Raw genomic sequence first — 15,906 nt, 5'->3', positions numbered from 1 at the left:
CAGCCCTGGGAGTGGGTAGGTGGTCAGTGGGACAGGAAGTAGGAGGTGAGGTGTTGGGGGGAACAGCTAGAGGCCTCACGTGTCCTAAGATCAAACAACTAAACCAACTAGCTGCCCCAGGGTCCGGTTCCATGAGCTGAGATAAAAGTGAAAAACCGTTAGCTGCTCAGTCACGTCGGACTCTTTGTGACCCCACAGACTAGCCCGCCAGGCTCCTCTGTCCAAGGGGATTCTCCAGGCAAGAATACTAGAGTGGGTTGCCATGTCCTTTTCCAGGGGATCTTCCTGACCCAGGGACTGAACCCGGGTCTCCTGCATTGCAAGCAGATTCTTTACTGCCTCAGCCACCAGGAATGAGGCCTGATGCAGTCTTTGGCTGGGGTTTGCCTTGCTGCTTTTGTGGGTGAGGTTCCCCCACTTCCAGATACTTCTAGAAGTTCAGCTGCTGGCCCCAGAGTGTCTGCATAGCCTGCCTCCACTAACAGGGTGTCTGCCTGATTTGCCTCGCACTTCACATAGGCCCTGAAACTCCTGATGGAATCAGAGACCACCCCGTCTCCAGAAGGCCCAGGCTCTGGGCTGCATCCTCTCCCGGGCCCCTTTCTTTACACCAACGGGATCCAGCCTCCTCTCTGTGCTGGCACACAGGGGTGAAGTGGTGAGTGGTCTGTCTCTTCTCCATGGGTATCAATGCTAGGAAACCTAACCCAAGCCCAGCCGGCCAAGAAGGAACTATTCCAGCTGATAAACAGGTCATGGCCATACCAAGTCCTGTTCATGCCTGTCCTGGGCTGTACGGTGGGGAATATGGGATAACCATTGATGAGCACTGCATTGCACTCTGGGAGAGCAGGGGGGAGGATGGTAAGCAGTGTGGGGCTGAGCCCCAGCACCTCCCTGACATTATCCTTTCCTATCTCTGCAGAATGAACCAGGCTGCATGTCTAGGCTCTGAGAACAGCATGGGCAATGGAACCTCCCTGCACATACCACACCTGAGAATGCCCTCGACCTGGAGGAATGCCCACGTTCTCCTGGTGTCGAAGCCTCTGGAGCTAGTGTGGGCTGCAGGGGGCATGAGCCAAGACGAAAGGGCACCTTTCCTTGGCTGGAGACCCAGAGTTGGAGCAGACAGCCCTCAGCCTTTAGGTGTAAATGTTGATCTTGTCCTCACTCTGCAGTCTGATCAGACTCTCCCCACTGTCTTCACCCTCAATGTATACTACCAGCTTTCCCTTCTCTACTTCATGCCAGGCAGCTTTTTCAGCCTTTAAGTTGCTGCTGGTCCCACGTGGGGAAGCAGATGAGCAAAGGTAATTAGGTTGTGATATGGTGACTGTCACTCTTACATGCAAAGCATGAAGCGCCTTGAGAGAATAGGGTGCCGCACTCACCAGACCCAGCACTCCCTGCAAACAAGAACATTGCCCAGACTCTGACTCAGCTCTCGTGCCCCCTGCTCTCGGGACTTTGGGGCCTCGAGCAGCTGCTATCAAAGCAGAAAAGGAGAAGGCAGGATGGAGGGTGGGGGTTTGTGGATGGAGAAGACCCACATGCTCAGCTCTGATCTCCATTCCCCTAGGTTCTGGAGATCAATCACACCATCCTCAAGTGCACCCATGAGATCCGGCTGGATGATCAGACAGTGAATTCCCATCCATCGGATTCACTGAGCTGGTTATGTCCTGTTGCATGTGACAAGAAGAGAAAGGGGCCTCTGGCCTGATGTCCTGGAGCAAGGTAGGGTGCTGCCCCAAAGACCCATACTCTTTCCTCCATGCTTCTCCAATTCGAGTCTCTGGGTTTGGAGCTGATAAGAGCAATGGGCTCCATGACTGGTAGGACTCTCCAGATGATCCTACTGTTGGCTAAACAAAGTGTATTTTAGGGACTTCCCCAGTGTTCCAGTGGTAAAGAATCCACCTTCCAGAGCAGGGAACGCAGGTTTGATCTCTAGGGGAAGTCAAGATCCCACATGCCATGGGGCAACTAAGTCCATACTCTACAACTACCGAGCTTGAGCTCTGGAGCTACAACTAGAGAGGAAAATCCCATGTGTTGCAACTAAGACCCAACACAGTCAAATAAATAGATATTAAAAAGAAAAATGTATTCTAGGAAGTTGGAGCAGAAAAGCATACACAAGCTAAGAAGGGGAAAGTAAGATGACAGTTAACAATTGAACACAGGACTAAGCCTGATGGACTATCTGCTGGGGAGGGGAGCCCTAGGCCTGACATCCAGAGTGGGGTGAGGGGCTATTGAGGATTGGGTGGGGAGGCAGGAGCAGGTATAGATGAGCTATTTACTGGATGAAGACTCAGCTTGGCTGCCTCTAAAATGCCTTTCATCTGCTGGAAACTCTCTTCCTGGCCCCAGAAAGTGTGTGGGGCTTAAGGCCTTGGCTTACGACCTACAGATACTGGAACTGAGAAGAAACTACAAGGTGGACAACAGGGTCCCTCTGTCAGCCTCTAAGCAAGAGAACCAGAGTTGGGGACCAAAAAAAGTTAAGGAACCTAGAGAAACCGTGCTTGTTCCTGAGAACTCCGAGTGCAGAAAAGGCCAGGTAAGGATCCTGAGCCACGGGGAATCTGACTAGAGGTGGGGACCAGCCGGAATCTTGGGGCTCCAGATTTAGTTCTGCAGAGGGTAGTTAAACTGTAACTTTTTACTAAGCCTCTGTGCTGAGTCCCATGCATGGGCTTTGAAACCAAGCTCCAGCAGTGGCAAATATCCTCCTTCCCACTCTGTGTGGTGCGATGGGATGTAATGGGGCCTAAGCCTTGGGTAAATAGGTCTGGGGTACTGTAGTGCTGATTGCAAACCTCCCCATTCTTAGCCAGCCTTAGCTCCATTCCCAGGCTTAGCTAAGAGGAACCCCAGACTACAGTTGGAGGGCCAGAGGAAGATCATGCCTGCTTCTTTGAAGAAAACTGTTCTCTCCTAGGCTTTGATGAAGCCGCCAACATTAGGCCTTAAGCCTACGCACCGCCTCCACCAAGGTCAGGCCGCAAGTGATGAGTTCTGCCATTGTCCATCCTCCTTCCTGGTTTGACCCATGGCTGGACTACAGAGGACCAGAGTCAGCTGCATCTGATACGCCCGGAAAGGGACACCCTAAGGACACTCACCCAGCACAGAAGGGGAATGAGGCCAGAGAGAATTTCTGAACGTGAGACTGACTTTAGCCAAGAGCCCAATCAGTGTTTCTGAAGCCCAGAACAAGTTTTAAGTCAAGAACATATGACGGTTCCTCATTACCCCTGAGTTCAAATCTAGATCCCCAAGGCCCTCCCTCATCTCCCTCGCTGCCCATCCCACAGGGCAGACGTCTTCTCACCAGAACACTTGGCCACCCTCCCGAGTCCTCTCCAGCCTTCGAGGGCCAGTTCATGCCTGCCTCAGGCCCGGGCATTTCTACAGCACTTCTAGGCAGCAGACAGAAGAACTGTCTCTGATTCAGGGATGGGCGTCTGCCTGGTCTTGTCAACTGGGCTCAAGCTTCCTGGGGACAGGGACTCTGTCTTGTGTGCCTTCTGCAGCCCTTCTCTGTCAGAATGCAGGCAGATGACAAATTCATGCCGCCTGACAGGAATCTTTAGTGAAGTCCTCTTTAATAGATGCTCCTGATGTACTGCTGTTGCCCAGCTATACTGTAAAGACAGCAGCAGAGAACAAATGCCAAGACCCAGGGTTTATTACTGAAGGGGGAGGTGACAGAGGGTGAGGGGCTGGATAATGAGTTCTTGTGAGAGGCTGCAGACACCCACTTGGCCAGGGCAAGGCGCTCTCGGGGTGACTGCAGGTTGGCAATAAGTGTTGTGTCCTCATTCCCGTGAGTCAGGGCCTGCCCCAGCCTTGTGGGTTTCCTTCCCTCTTCCTGGGAATGTCTGCTGACCTGGGGCTCCCAGGTTGGGTCACAGAGCCAGAACTCGTTCTGGCCAACTGCAACTGTGTGGAGGGGCCACAACCCACTCCACCGCCATCTTGTCTGTCTGCGCGCTCCCAGGCTGGCCCGTGTCCTGCCCAGGCTGTGGTTGCTACCTGGAGGCGCCTTGAGCAGGGCTGGGGCTGGGGCACAGTAGGACGGGCCCGGGGGACGTCAGGCTTTGAGTCAGGGACTCATCCAGCTTGCGGGTCTCGGCCTCCAGGACAGTGGCCTCGGGGGCCTGGGCCACGGCCAGGAGGGAGTGAGAGAGGCTGTGGTGCAGGCCCGCCAGCTCACGGCTCGTCTGCACGGAGCGGGCGATGTAGTCCTGCTTCTGCTTCCGCTCCAAGGCCAGCTGGGCTCGCAGGAGGGCCACCTGGGGGGCAGGAAAACCAAGAGGGCAAGAGCCATGGAGGGCCCTGAAGCTGCCCCCGCACCCCCCTTGCTCGGCTCCTGTGGCTCTTGTCAGGCCAGCTTGAATCAACTCCATGCCCATGAATCTCAGGATTAGGCTTTATAGTGTTTGGGAGAAGGGCTGCTGGGAATCAGAGAATCCAGTGATTGTCAACCCTGGCTGCACAGGAGGCTCAAAGAGGGAGCTTGAAAAAAAACAAACCTATTTATGTGTTTACATGTAATAAAATGCCCAGATTTTAAGTACATTTTAACATATTTCCTAACATACATACCCATGTATAACCACTATTCTCAATCAAGATACAGAATGCTTTAATTGCTATAGAAAGCGCCATCATGCCCCTTTGGGAGATTTTAAGAAACATTCTGACTTAACTAGAAAAGGTGAGGTCTGAGCATCGGTATTTTTTTCAAAGCTCCCCAGATGATTCTAATGTGCAGTAAGGGTTGAGAATCATTGACCAATGCATTTCTCAGATGGGTACACTGAGGTGGAGTTATTGGGAGCTCAGGGCACATTCAGGATGAGGGTGGGGCAAGCTAGGCTCCTCGTCGGGTGCAAAACTTCAGGAGGCGCTCCAGGTCCACAGTGAGGCCTGCCCTGCTTCACCCTAGTCTGGGCCTGTCTCAGCGATCACTTTATATGAGTCTAACAGAATTCAAAGTGAGAGCTTCAGGTCTAGCTGCATAGTCAGGCTCTTCCAGTAGTGACTACTGATTTCTGGTACAGGTTCTGAAATCAGGATTTCCTAGTTTTAATTACTCCTGGGCCTTAAAAGACAGGGTGAACCTTCAGGTGAGGCCTCAGAGGCAAGAAGGCACAGGTTCCCAGAGCGTGACCTGAGCTCTGGGGTGTGGATCCTGGCGCTCGTGCCAGGCTGCTCTGCCTGGTGTGGGTGACAGTCCTGCCTGCAAGGGTGCGTGTGAGGGCAGAGGAGGCCTGGGTGCTTCTGCTTGGTTCAGGCTGGCCTCTTAGAGTCGGCCTTCTCCCCTTCCCTTTCTCGGTAGGAGGTCTGGGGCCTGCAGCGTACTTTCTTCCCCACTCCCACCCTAAGCGTAGGAGAGCTTAAGTGCACTCAGGGCAGTAGGTGGAGCTGGGACTGGGCTCTGCTCGCCTCCCATGGGGTCTGCAGTTCTTTGAGGCCCGAACTATCTTCCCGCTCCCTGCTGGACGTGCACAAGGGACCAAGCACATAGCAGACACCAAAGCCTTGCTGTCCGAGTACCAGGGAGGGAAAGGAGCCTTAGAAGATGGAACCTTCTGGAACGTACCTCCTTCTGCAGCTCAGCCATGTATGTGGCATCCGAGGAGCCCTTCTGTCCTCCTCTTCCATCCTGAGGGAGACAAATATTTTTCCAGGGGAACAGGCCTTCCATCGGGGGTTTGTGCAGGCCTCCCAAAATCCTGGGGCACCAGGGCCCAGGGGCAGGAGAGGCCTCAGAGGGTCTAAACCAAACCAATGGGCAATGCCCGTGGAGACCTGATGCCAAATGTCCCAGAGGTTTGGATGGGACTGGCTTCTTTAGGCACCTCCTCACTTAAAGTACACCAGACATCTCCCTCGTGCTGACCCCAGGAAGCAAACAAAGGATGCAGAGGGGAAGTGAGACAAGGGCTCTGCCCTTGGGAAGCTCTCCTTAAAGGAAGGGGGATGGAGGGCTGGGAGGTGCTCAGCCACCAAAGACGGTCCCTGCCTGCCAGGCTCCAGGACTGTCGACTAATGGGCATAACTCAGTCGAAAGAGTGGTTTGCGGTGTCTTCCCCTAAATCCTTCTGGCCACAGAAAAGATTGAGAGCAGGAGGAGAAGGGGTAACTGAAGATGAGATGGTTGGATGGCATCACTGACCCAATGGGGAAGCCTGGTGTGCTGCAGTCCATGGGGTTGCAAAGAGTCGGACACGACTTAGTGACTGAATGAACATCAGGAAACACCTTGGACCCACATCTTGTCAATTCAGTATCACAAAGATCAAGCAAGTCTAAGAGGTCCACAAAGCTGCTATTGAGCCCCTAGATACATCGGGGTGTGGCAAGCACCACCCAACACACTGGGAGAAACCAGAAGCCCATGAGCTCTGCTCTTAGGAGCCTAAGCACTGGTCTGGGGGCAGGTGGACTGAACATCAGCGAAGGCTGCTCAGAAGGCAGGGCTGCCAGCCTTCATTCAAGCCCCACTCACTGATGTTGGGCCTTGTTCCTGGGTCAGAGACAGTGCTGGGCGGGGCAGAGCCCGGTCAGGAGGGGCCCTCTGGACTGGCTGAATTGGCTTCTTGCCTTGGATACGCATTGCAGAGGACTGTTTCTAGTGGCCGGGCTTGGGCTCTCTGGAGGCTGCAGTCAATGAAAACGGACAAACCTGGGGTGTGGGGGATGGTGTTGTGGCTCCACTGCTCTCGAGGACCCCCGTCCTGGACGCGCGCGTGGACTCCCTCTTCAGTCTCCTACGCTCTCGCTCCACCTGCCGAGATTGGGTGTGAGGGAGAGATCAGGGCTTGGGCTTGGCTCTGGGCTGCAGCTGAGCCGCCTTTTTGGGGAGCAGGCAGGTGTGAGGGGTATGGTGTGAACATAAAGGGTCATGAGAAGCTGAACTGCGCTGAGGAGAGCCCGTGCTGGGACAGCCCTGAGCGCACAGTGCTGCTGCGACAGAGGATGTGGGGCCAGCCTCCCGGGCTTCTAAGCAGGGCCAGCAAGTCTTTTCTGTAGAACTTCAGGCACTGTGGGCCATTCGATCTTTGTCACAAACACTGGTACATCCCCACTTAACTTTATTTTCAGAAATGGAGAGCAGGCCAAATCTGGTCCTGGGCTATCGTTTCCGAATGCCCCCACTGTGGTGGCTGCAGAAGTGGAGATGCGTGCCTTTCTTCGGACGGGGCGGGAGCTGAGACCCGAGTCACCCACCTGCTCCAGGGTGGTCCGAAGCTGGGCGTTGTGGTGCTGCAGCCGGCTCCGGTCAACCTCCAGCTGCGCCACCGCTCGCTGCAGGTGTTCAAGCCTCTGCTCCCAGCGCTGCTTCTCCTCTGCCTCAGGACTCGGCTCCGTCTTCACCTCTGAGACCTGAGGGAGAGAGACCTGTCAAGCTCACCGGGGCAGCCCCTGAGACGGGGGAAGGCGGAGGAGCTAGACAGAAGGCAAAGGATGAACCAGACAGGCTGTGCGCTTCAGGGATCCAGTACTCAGGGGAAGGGCACAAGCCCCTGGACAGGCACTCCCTCCTGGGCCATCCGTTCTCAGCAGGCCCCCAGCTCACCTCTCCCAGCCGGACGCAGGGCTCTCCTCCAGACCCCTGTTCTGATTGGCTGGTCGGGCCCAGGCTGTGGAGCCGCTCCTTCTCCAGAGCTTGTCTGGTGAGCTGTAGTTCGTCCTGGGGCATCAAGGAGCACAGTCACACCATGATGACCGCACATCCAGAAAATGAGAGTAACATCTGCACATCCACTCCACCCTCCATCCTCAACAATCTCATCAGGTTTATAGTCTTATTTTTCTTGGCACCTCTCAGCTATTCTGGTGCAGAACCATCATTTTACAGACAGATAAAGCAACTGAGAGGGATATTCCTAAGGATACACGGTGCTAGGACTAAAATCTGTCTCATTTTATTTATTTTTATTTTTTGGCCATGCTGCACGGCTTGCAGGATCTTAGTTCCCTGACCAGGGATTGAACCCAGGCCATGGCAGTGAAATCCCAACCACTAAATGTTCCCACTAAACCACCAGGGAACTCCCCAGACCTGTCTCATTTTAGATCTTGCCTAAGCTATGTGACAATTGGGAGTACTAGGTGTTATGGAAAGAACGCGGACTCAGGAATCATGTAGAGGCAAGTATTGTGTCATCACTTACCAGCTAGGCAACTTGGGTCAAGATAAGAGCTCTCTCCAAACCCCAACCACCTCATATGTAAAATACAAAGCGTAGACCAAGCCTCTGGGGTTAAACCTCTTTGGATAAATGGGAAGACTAGTGTTTAGATTATTTTCTAGACACTCGAGGGTTCATAAATGGCAAAGGTCAAGAGGAGAGACAGAAGAGAAGCAGAGCATCTACTTGTGGGTGGAGGCTGTCTGGGAGGGAGGAGAAGCTCAGGAGTACGAGGCCACGCTCGAAAGTCAGCCTGCTTAGGTCTAATCTGAGGTCTGCCCTTCACAAGCTGGATGATCACCGACAGGTTCCTTAACCTCGCTTATGGGCTATTCCTCAACTATAAAATGAAGGTATTAACTATTCCTGCTTCTCAGGGTTGTCGTAGAAAAAGAAAGTGAGAGTAACAGTGCCTGGCATGTAAAATGCTTAAAATAAAAACTGATGCTACTGTATATATGTCCATCGACAGATGAATGGATAAAGAATGGATAAAGAAGAGATGGTAAATATATATAATGGAATGTTTTTGAATGGATAAAGATGTGGTAAATATATACAAGGAATATTACTCAGTCATAAAAAGCATGAAACAATGTCATTTGCAGCAACATGGACAGCCTTAGTAAGTGAAGCAAGTCAGACAGATAAAAACAAGTAACATGATATCATGATATCACTTATACTTAGAATCTAAAAAAAAAAATGATACAAATTAATTTATTTATAAAACAGAAACAGACTTACAGATATAGAAAGCAAACTTATGGTTACCAAAGAGGAAAGGGGGAAGAGGGTTAAATTAGGAATCTGGGATTAACAGATATACACTATTACATATAAAATAGATAAACAAGGACTTGCTTGTATTGCACAGGGAACTATATTCATTACCTTATAATTACCTATTAATACAAGGGAAAAGAATCTGAAAAAGAATATAGGTATATTCAGTTATATATCTATACTATATGTATGTGTATGTATATATATATGTATGTATGTATATGTATGTATATATATGTATGTATATGTGTATGTATATATGTTGTATGTGTGTGTGTATATATATATATATATACTCTGCTATGTACCTAAAACATTGTAAATCACCTATACCTCAATTTTAAATAATGATGCTACTGGGACTTCCCTGGTGGTCCAGTGGCTAAGACTCCTTGCTCCCAATGCAGGGGTCTTAGGTTCAATCCCTGGTTGGGGGAACGAGATCCCACATGCCACAACTAAGGCCTGACACAGACAAATAAATACTTTTTTTAAAGTGATGCTACTATGAAGAAGGTTGCTTCTGAAAAATGCCCTTGAGTATCTTGGGAATAGGGGTACCAACCTGAACTCCATTAATGAGCAAATACGGCTCAGTAATTCACAAGTATAGAAAGTGCCTTCCCACCCACCTACGTATCTGACTTTTTCTGTGCTGGTAAGAACAGGCCTAGAAATAGGAAAGGAGTCCCACTTACTGAATGCTTCTTTCTTGTGCACTTTATTTACATTATTGCTTTTTGGATTCAAAATGGCTGTATGGGGCTGATATTATCATTCCATGTTTTATCAATGAGAAAAACAAGTCAGAGAAGAAAAAGCACTTACCCCAGGTCACACAGCTACTAAACTGCAGAACTGTATTTCAAATCCACAAACTTGACTCCAAAGTTCATAAATGAAACCCTTTGTGTGCATATTGTCTTTTAACCAGAACAGAGATTTTGGGGCTCCAGGAAGGCTAGTCCCTGCAGGGTTGTGTGTCTGAGGTTAGGGAGGGGATTCTCCAGCACTCACATCTAGTCAAGGGACCAGGATATAGAATCGACTTCTCAGGAGAAATGGGCTGGGTTCCTCTTAGTAAAAGAGATAATACCTCTCTATAGCTCTCCTGATGGCCCACTGTGTGCAGACCTTGTGCTCAGTGCAGGGTGCAACCATGACTAAGACATGGCCCTGACCTGAGGATAAAGGTCATACCCTAAGGTCACTTCCTCTGCCGCTCCACATCCTGCCTAGGGGAGCCCACTTTTTCTAACTGTTGACACCTCTGAAGTCTCTACTGCTGGCCTCAATCTCATCCTTCACCTTCAGCTCACTTTACAGACCCACCCACTGGACCTGTCCCCTTGCAGGTCCCACAGGTACATCACTCGTTTCCAAACTGACCACACTATTTCCCTCCTGTTCCCCAAACCCACTTTTATCCCAGTGAGCAGAAACCTGGGCCCTGTCTTTACTTTGTTACTCCCTTCATTTCTCCATCCATATTTCCTATCTCAGGTCACCATCTCCCCGCTGACTCCCATTTACAACCTCCCACTCGGTCTCCCCAGATCTCCAGCTGCTCCACATGGCAGCCTGAGCCATCTTTATGAACTATTATATATCTGATTCTGTCACTCCCCGGGCACAAACCCTTCATCCGCTTCCCACTGGTCACCCAGGTCCTCAACACGCTGACAAGCCCTAAACGATGGGCCCCTGCTGGCCTCTCTGCTCTTGCCAGCCCCCTGCCCTATGTCCCAGGCAGCCTGAACTCCCTGACTGACATCCTGCGTTCTCTCTCCCCTCCTTTTCTCCGCTCCCTCCCCAACCTGTGCTTGGCTACTTCCTTACTGGTCCCTTCAGATCTAATCTCAAACATCACTTTTACCAGGAAGCCTTTTGGGACCCAGGAAAGGCGGGGCATCCCTCTAGTTTGCTCAGTGCACACTAAACTAGTCCTAATTAAGCACTAACCCCAATAGCTGCACTGCATTGCACAATAATTGCTCTTCCACTAGACCCTTAACTCTGGGAGGGCAGAGTCTGTGGGTGTCATATTCCCCTGCCCGCCCCCCAACCCGGCACTAGCACACTAACCGGGATTCCACTGTGTTGAGGTGTCCGTGACCTCACCTTTTCTCACACCCTGAGGTGCAGATGGTCCCGGAGTCTTACCCACCACGACGTGACTCACCTGCAGCCTCTGCTGCTCCGAGTCCCGCTCCAGCACGGAGGCCTGGAGGAGCAGGGCCGCCTCCTGCAGACTGCTCACGCTGGCCTTGCTCTGGGCCAGGGACAGTGCCAGGTGCTGGGCCTTCTCCCTCCACTCGATCTCCCTGGCCTCCGTCCGTCTCAGGGCCACCTGCAGTCGCTCCAGCTCCCGCTGCAGCCTGGGCCCTGAGGAGTTGAGTGGGGGAGACAGCTCCTCCCCGGGCGAGGCTTTGTGGCTGTGGGGCGAGTCCTCCAGATCCTTCCTTTGCTGGGCCTCCCGCAGCTCCAGGAGCTCATCTTCCTTTTGTGCCAGAGTCCGCTGTAGCTCCCTTAGGCTCTCCCGGAGGCCCCTCACCTCTTCCCCTTCTCTCTTGTGCCTACGCTCCTGCTTCTCTTGGGCCAGAGACTTCTCCAGCAGCTGCCCCTGCCTCCTCAGCTCTCTCAGCTCTTCGTCCCTCCGGGCAAGTGCCTGCTGGAGCTGCTGCACAGCCTCCTGATGTCGGAGGTCCCCGTCTTGGATCTCACCTTCCCGCTTCCTGAGGGTCTCCTCGAGCTGCCGGGCTTGGGCCTGGCAGGAGTCTAGGGCAGCCTGCAAGGTGGCCGTGCTGGCCTCTAGGTTGCGGCTCAGTTCGGCCTGCCCATGGAGATGCTGCTCTTTCTCCCGCAGGGCAGCCTGAGCCTGGCCAAGGGCCTCCTGCAGAGCCTCAGCCTGGCCCCGGGCAGCCTCCTCCTGCCGTTGGGAGGCCTGGCCCTCGGCCCGCAGGGCCTCCAGCTCCTGGTCTCGGGCCTCGAGCAGCGCCTCTGCCTGCAGCCAGCTGTCCCGCAGGACCCGGGCCTCTGCCTCATGCTCCTGGGCCTGCTCAGCACACTGCTGCCGGAGGGCCCGCAGTGCCTTCTCCTGCTCCCGAGCCTCTGCCCGAAGGTCACCCAGCACCTCCTCCAGGGCCTGGCTCCGCCGCCCCTCCACCGCCAGCTCTTCCTGGAGCCTCCGCGCATGTTCCTTGTGCTCCTCCAGCTCGGCCCGGCGCTCCTCCAGGGTGGCGTGCGCCTGCTCCAGGGCAGTCTGCAGTGAGTCCGCCTGCTCCTTCACGTTCTCCTCCTGGCCCCGGGCCTCTTGCTGTTGCAGGGCCTGGAGCTCCTGTGTCCTCTGCACCAGGACCCTCTGGGTCTCTTCCAGCCGCCCCTGAAGTTCCCGCTCTTTCAGCTCCCCCTGGTCCCGGGCTTCCTGCAGGTGCTGCTGCAGGACCGCAATCTCCTGCTCCCGCTGGGTGAGGAGGAGGCTGGTCTCACCCACCTTCCTGTGGAGGCCCTGGAGCTCCTGTTCCAGCTGGTCCCTGTGTTCCCGAAGCTCCTGGATGTGCTCCTGCTGGCACTCCACCTCCTTCTCCTTGTCTCGCAGGATCAGCTTCATGTGCTCCAGGCTTCCACGCTGAGCTTTGCTCTGGCCCTTCCCTTCTTCCGCCAGCTCCTGCCTCAGCTGCCGCTGTGAGGCCAGCTCCCGGCCCCGCTCTCTCAGGGCCAACTTGATCTGCTCTAGGTCCTCCTCCAGGATCTTGGTCTGCCGGCTCCTCTGATCTTCCAGGGCCTGCGTCCTCTCCTTCAGCAGCACCAGCTCCTGCTCCCTCCTCTCCAGGTCCTGACTCAGACGCTCTTTCTGCCTCTGCAGGTCCCGGATTTGGTCTCGCTGGGCCATGGCCTCCTGCTCCTTCTCCTGGAGCTCGCCTGCCAGGAGAGCGCTGTGGCCCTCCAGCTCCTGGATCTGGCTGCCCTGCGCCAGCAGTTCCTGGCTCCTTTCCTCCAGGTCCAGCGTTAGGTGGGTCAGAGCCACCCTCTGCGCTTCCCTCTGGCCCTCCAGCTCCTCGATTGCCTTTCGCTGGCTCTCCGTTTTGTGACGCTTCTCTTCGAGCTCCAGGGCCAGGCATTCCGTTGTAACCAGCTGCTTCTTCAGGTCCTGAATCTGGCCTTTCTGGGACTCGATCACTTGGGCCGCCTTCTCAAGTTCCAGGAGATGATGCTCTAGGATGTTCGTCTGCGTCTCCCGGTCCTTTTCAAGCTCCCGGATCCGCTCTCTCTGCAGGTCCAGCTGCTGCTCTTGCTCCTGGACGGCCACGGGGAGATGCTCTAGCACAGACCTACACTCCTCCAGCTCCTGGATCTGTCCCTGCTGTAGATCCACCTCTTGGTTCCTCTTCTTCAGGTCCAGAGACAGCACTTCCAACACAGCCTTTTGCATTTCCCTTTGCTTCTCTAGTTCCTCGATTTTCCCCTGCAGAGTCTCTACCTCCCCTTCTCTTTCAGAGAGGGCCTGGGCCAGGCGAGCCAGATTCTCCTGCAGAGCCTTCCCCTGGGCCACCTTCAGCTCACCCTGCTCCTGCAGGGCCTGGGCTCGTTGGCGCTCACTCGCCACCTCCTCATTTTTCAGTTTCAGGGCTGAGCGCACTGTCCGCAGATCTTCCTCCAGGGCCACAGCAGCACTTGCCTGAGCCCTGGCCTCTGTGACAGAGGCTTGGAGATGTTCCACCTGGGCAATCAGGCTCTCCTTGGCTGCCTGCAGTAACTTGCGCTCATTCTGGAAAACGAGATACAAAACCACCTTAAAGCTGTGCTTCCCTCAAACCGTCACTCCAGCACATGCCTTTCCTTTCCTTCCTCTGTGGCATCAGCTTTGTCAAGGATGTGAGCAAAAGGAACTGAGTGTTCTACTTAGGCTGATGCTGTAAAAGAACATTCTGACCACACTTTTAGGCTCTGCTCTGCTCAAAGAAAGTCTGCTGCAAAGGAGCCATCCCAGACTCTAGTCCTTCAGGTCAAAGGATAAAGATCTCAACCTCAATTCAGAAGAAGTAATTAAAGGAGGATTCACTGAAGCCTTCATAATGGTCCTCAGGGGACAGCCAGAGAAACGGAGCCACTGCTGAAGGAAGCTGGACACTGTATATGCATGGGGTTTGACCAGGGGCTAGGATGGGAGCCCAAGCCTTGGCCCCTCCCCAGTTCAGTACCACCTTACCTGGGCTTCCAATCCTTGCAGCTCTGCCTGCTGGAGGCGACTCTGTAAGGACGCCACAGTTTCACGCAGTTCCATCAGCTCAGATTCCAGGGAGCTCTGTTTGCCTTCCCACTTGGATTTCTCTTTGGGAAGAGTCAGAGGAAGGCCCATGATTGGGGTGGAGGAAAAGAGGGATATAGAGGTGATGGGAGAAGGGTAACAGAAACAAAGGAGGAAAAGGCCAAGAAGAAGAGAATTATACCCAGTTTCGTAGAGACATGACCCTTCTGCCCGCTGCTCTGCCTAGGCTCCCTGCTGCTTCCAGACCCCTGTCTGCATCTGCTGCCCATGTCCTGCGCTGCCTGACAATTGTGCCAACACTTCTCATCCTGATCACCCAGCTTCTCAACCCTGGATTCCAGACAGGGTTGAGCTTCATGACGTGGGATGTCCTTTTCAGCCAGTAATTCTAGGATTTTGCAGAGGTTCCTAGAGACCAGGGCGGCTCTGCAGGGGCCCTCCCTTTCTGCAAAAGGCACCAGAACCCAGCTCTGTATATGGCTCTCGGGGAGCCCTGTGGGACATTTTAAGACCCAGATCCGCTCCCCACGTTGTCTTCTTCTCTTCCGTAGTTGAGCCTTGAGCCTTAAGACCCTCCTCTTTATTTTCCTGGTGGTCAACACCCTTCCCAGCCTTGGCTATAGCACAGACACATTCTCCCTAGGTTCCCCCCTTTACTATCTCCCAAACAAGCTCAGGATCACTGGAAATCACTTTGAGAACACAGTTGTGGATGACAAAATAAGTAACACTGATAAATGATTAATGACAGAATTTTACAGTGTTCTTCCAGATGAGGCCTTAGGTAGCCAGTTTTTAAACCTGCAGACAGAAAAAAATGGAAACCTAGCCACCAACTTCCCTCAGCTCACCAAATCTGTTCCTTCTAATCCCTTCTGCCAGGATGGCCCTCAAAGGCCAAGCAAAGCATGAAAAGTAGTTCAGGGGGTTCACCATCCCTTTGGAGATGCCTCTGGGTATCTTCTCACAGTTGTGGGCAAGCAGTAAAGAGTGATTCCCAGGCTGATCCCACCCCTCTGGGCTCTCTGCCTTTCCTCACACTTTGGTCGTGTCTGACTCTGCAATGCTATGGACCATAGCCCGCCAGGCTCCTCTGTCCATGGGATCCACCAGACAAGACTATTGGAGTGGGCTGCCCTTTCTTCCTCCACGGGATCTTCCCAACCCAGGGATCAAACCCAGGTCTCCTGCATTGCAGGCAGATTCTTTACCATCTGAGCCACCTGTGGAGTCTGCCATTCCTCTCTTCCCCTCAAACCCCTCCTGCCTTGAGCTTCTTACCTTCCTCGTTCTGGGAGAGCTGTCTCTGCAGAGCCTGCAACTCTGTGTGGACCTGGCTCTTCTCGGCCTCCATATCACTGAGACGCTGTTCCAGCTTCTGGGCTTGATCCCGCAGATCATCCTGGGAAAGGAAGCGCATGGAACTCAAGCTCCACATCTTCCATGACGTCGCCCCAGTCCAGGGCTCGAGCCCTTTAGTCCCTCAGCTTCTGTCAGGGTTTGCCAGCAAGGACCTACTCTCAGATTGCTGGGTTATTTACCTCTGAACTCACGTGCATCCGGTGCCCAGAAGTGATGACAGGCTCTGCCCCAACTGGCTGGAGCCTGGCTTCCCCTTCTGACCAGTCTGTCTTT

At 53.5% G+C, this 15,906-nt stretch overlaps 1 protein-coding gene across 4 annotated transcripts in view; it reads right to left on the bottom strand.

Moving 5' to 3' along the window:
• Positions 1 to 3,682: 3,682 nt before the first annotated feature.
• The window catches only part of CEP250 (centrosomal protein 250), a 47,010-nt gene continuing 34,786 nt past the window's right edge, over positions 3,683 to 15,906 (bottom strand). For all 4 annotated transcript variants that reach the window (XM_043479333.1, XM_043479332.1, XM_043479334.1 and 1 more), the window contains 8 exons: positions 15,553 to 15,673; positions 14,212 to 14,333; positions 11,185 to 13,770; positions 7,601 to 7,714; positions 7,252 to 7,407; positions 6,707 to 6,808; positions 5,621 to 5,683; positions 3,683 to 4,307 (listed from right to left, as the gene is read on the bottom strand). In XM_043479333.1, the coding sequence (XP_043335268.1) occupies positions 4,044 to 4,307; positions 5,621 to 5,683; positions 6,707 to 6,808; positions 7,252 to 7,407; positions 7,601 to 7,714; positions 11,185 to 13,770; positions 14,212 to 14,333; positions 15,553 to 15,673 (3,528 nt within the window). In that variant the 3' untranslated portion in view covers positions 3,683 to 4,043. The remainder of the gene's footprint in view (positions 4,308 to 5,620; positions 5,684 to 6,706; positions 6,809 to 7,251; positions 7,408 to 7,600; positions 7,715 to 11,184; positions 13,771 to 14,211; positions 14,334 to 15,552; positions 15,674 to 15,906) is intronic.

The sequence above is a fragment of the Cervus canadensis genome, chromosome 10, assembly GCF_019320065.1.
Source record: "Cervus canadensis isolate Bull #8, Minnesota chromosome 10, ASM1932006v1, whole genome shotgun sequence".
NCBI lineage: Eukaryota > Metazoa > Chordata > Mammalia > Artiodactyla > Cervidae > Cervus > Cervus canadensis.
This window is presented reverse-complemented; position numbering and strand designations above follow the sequence as displayed.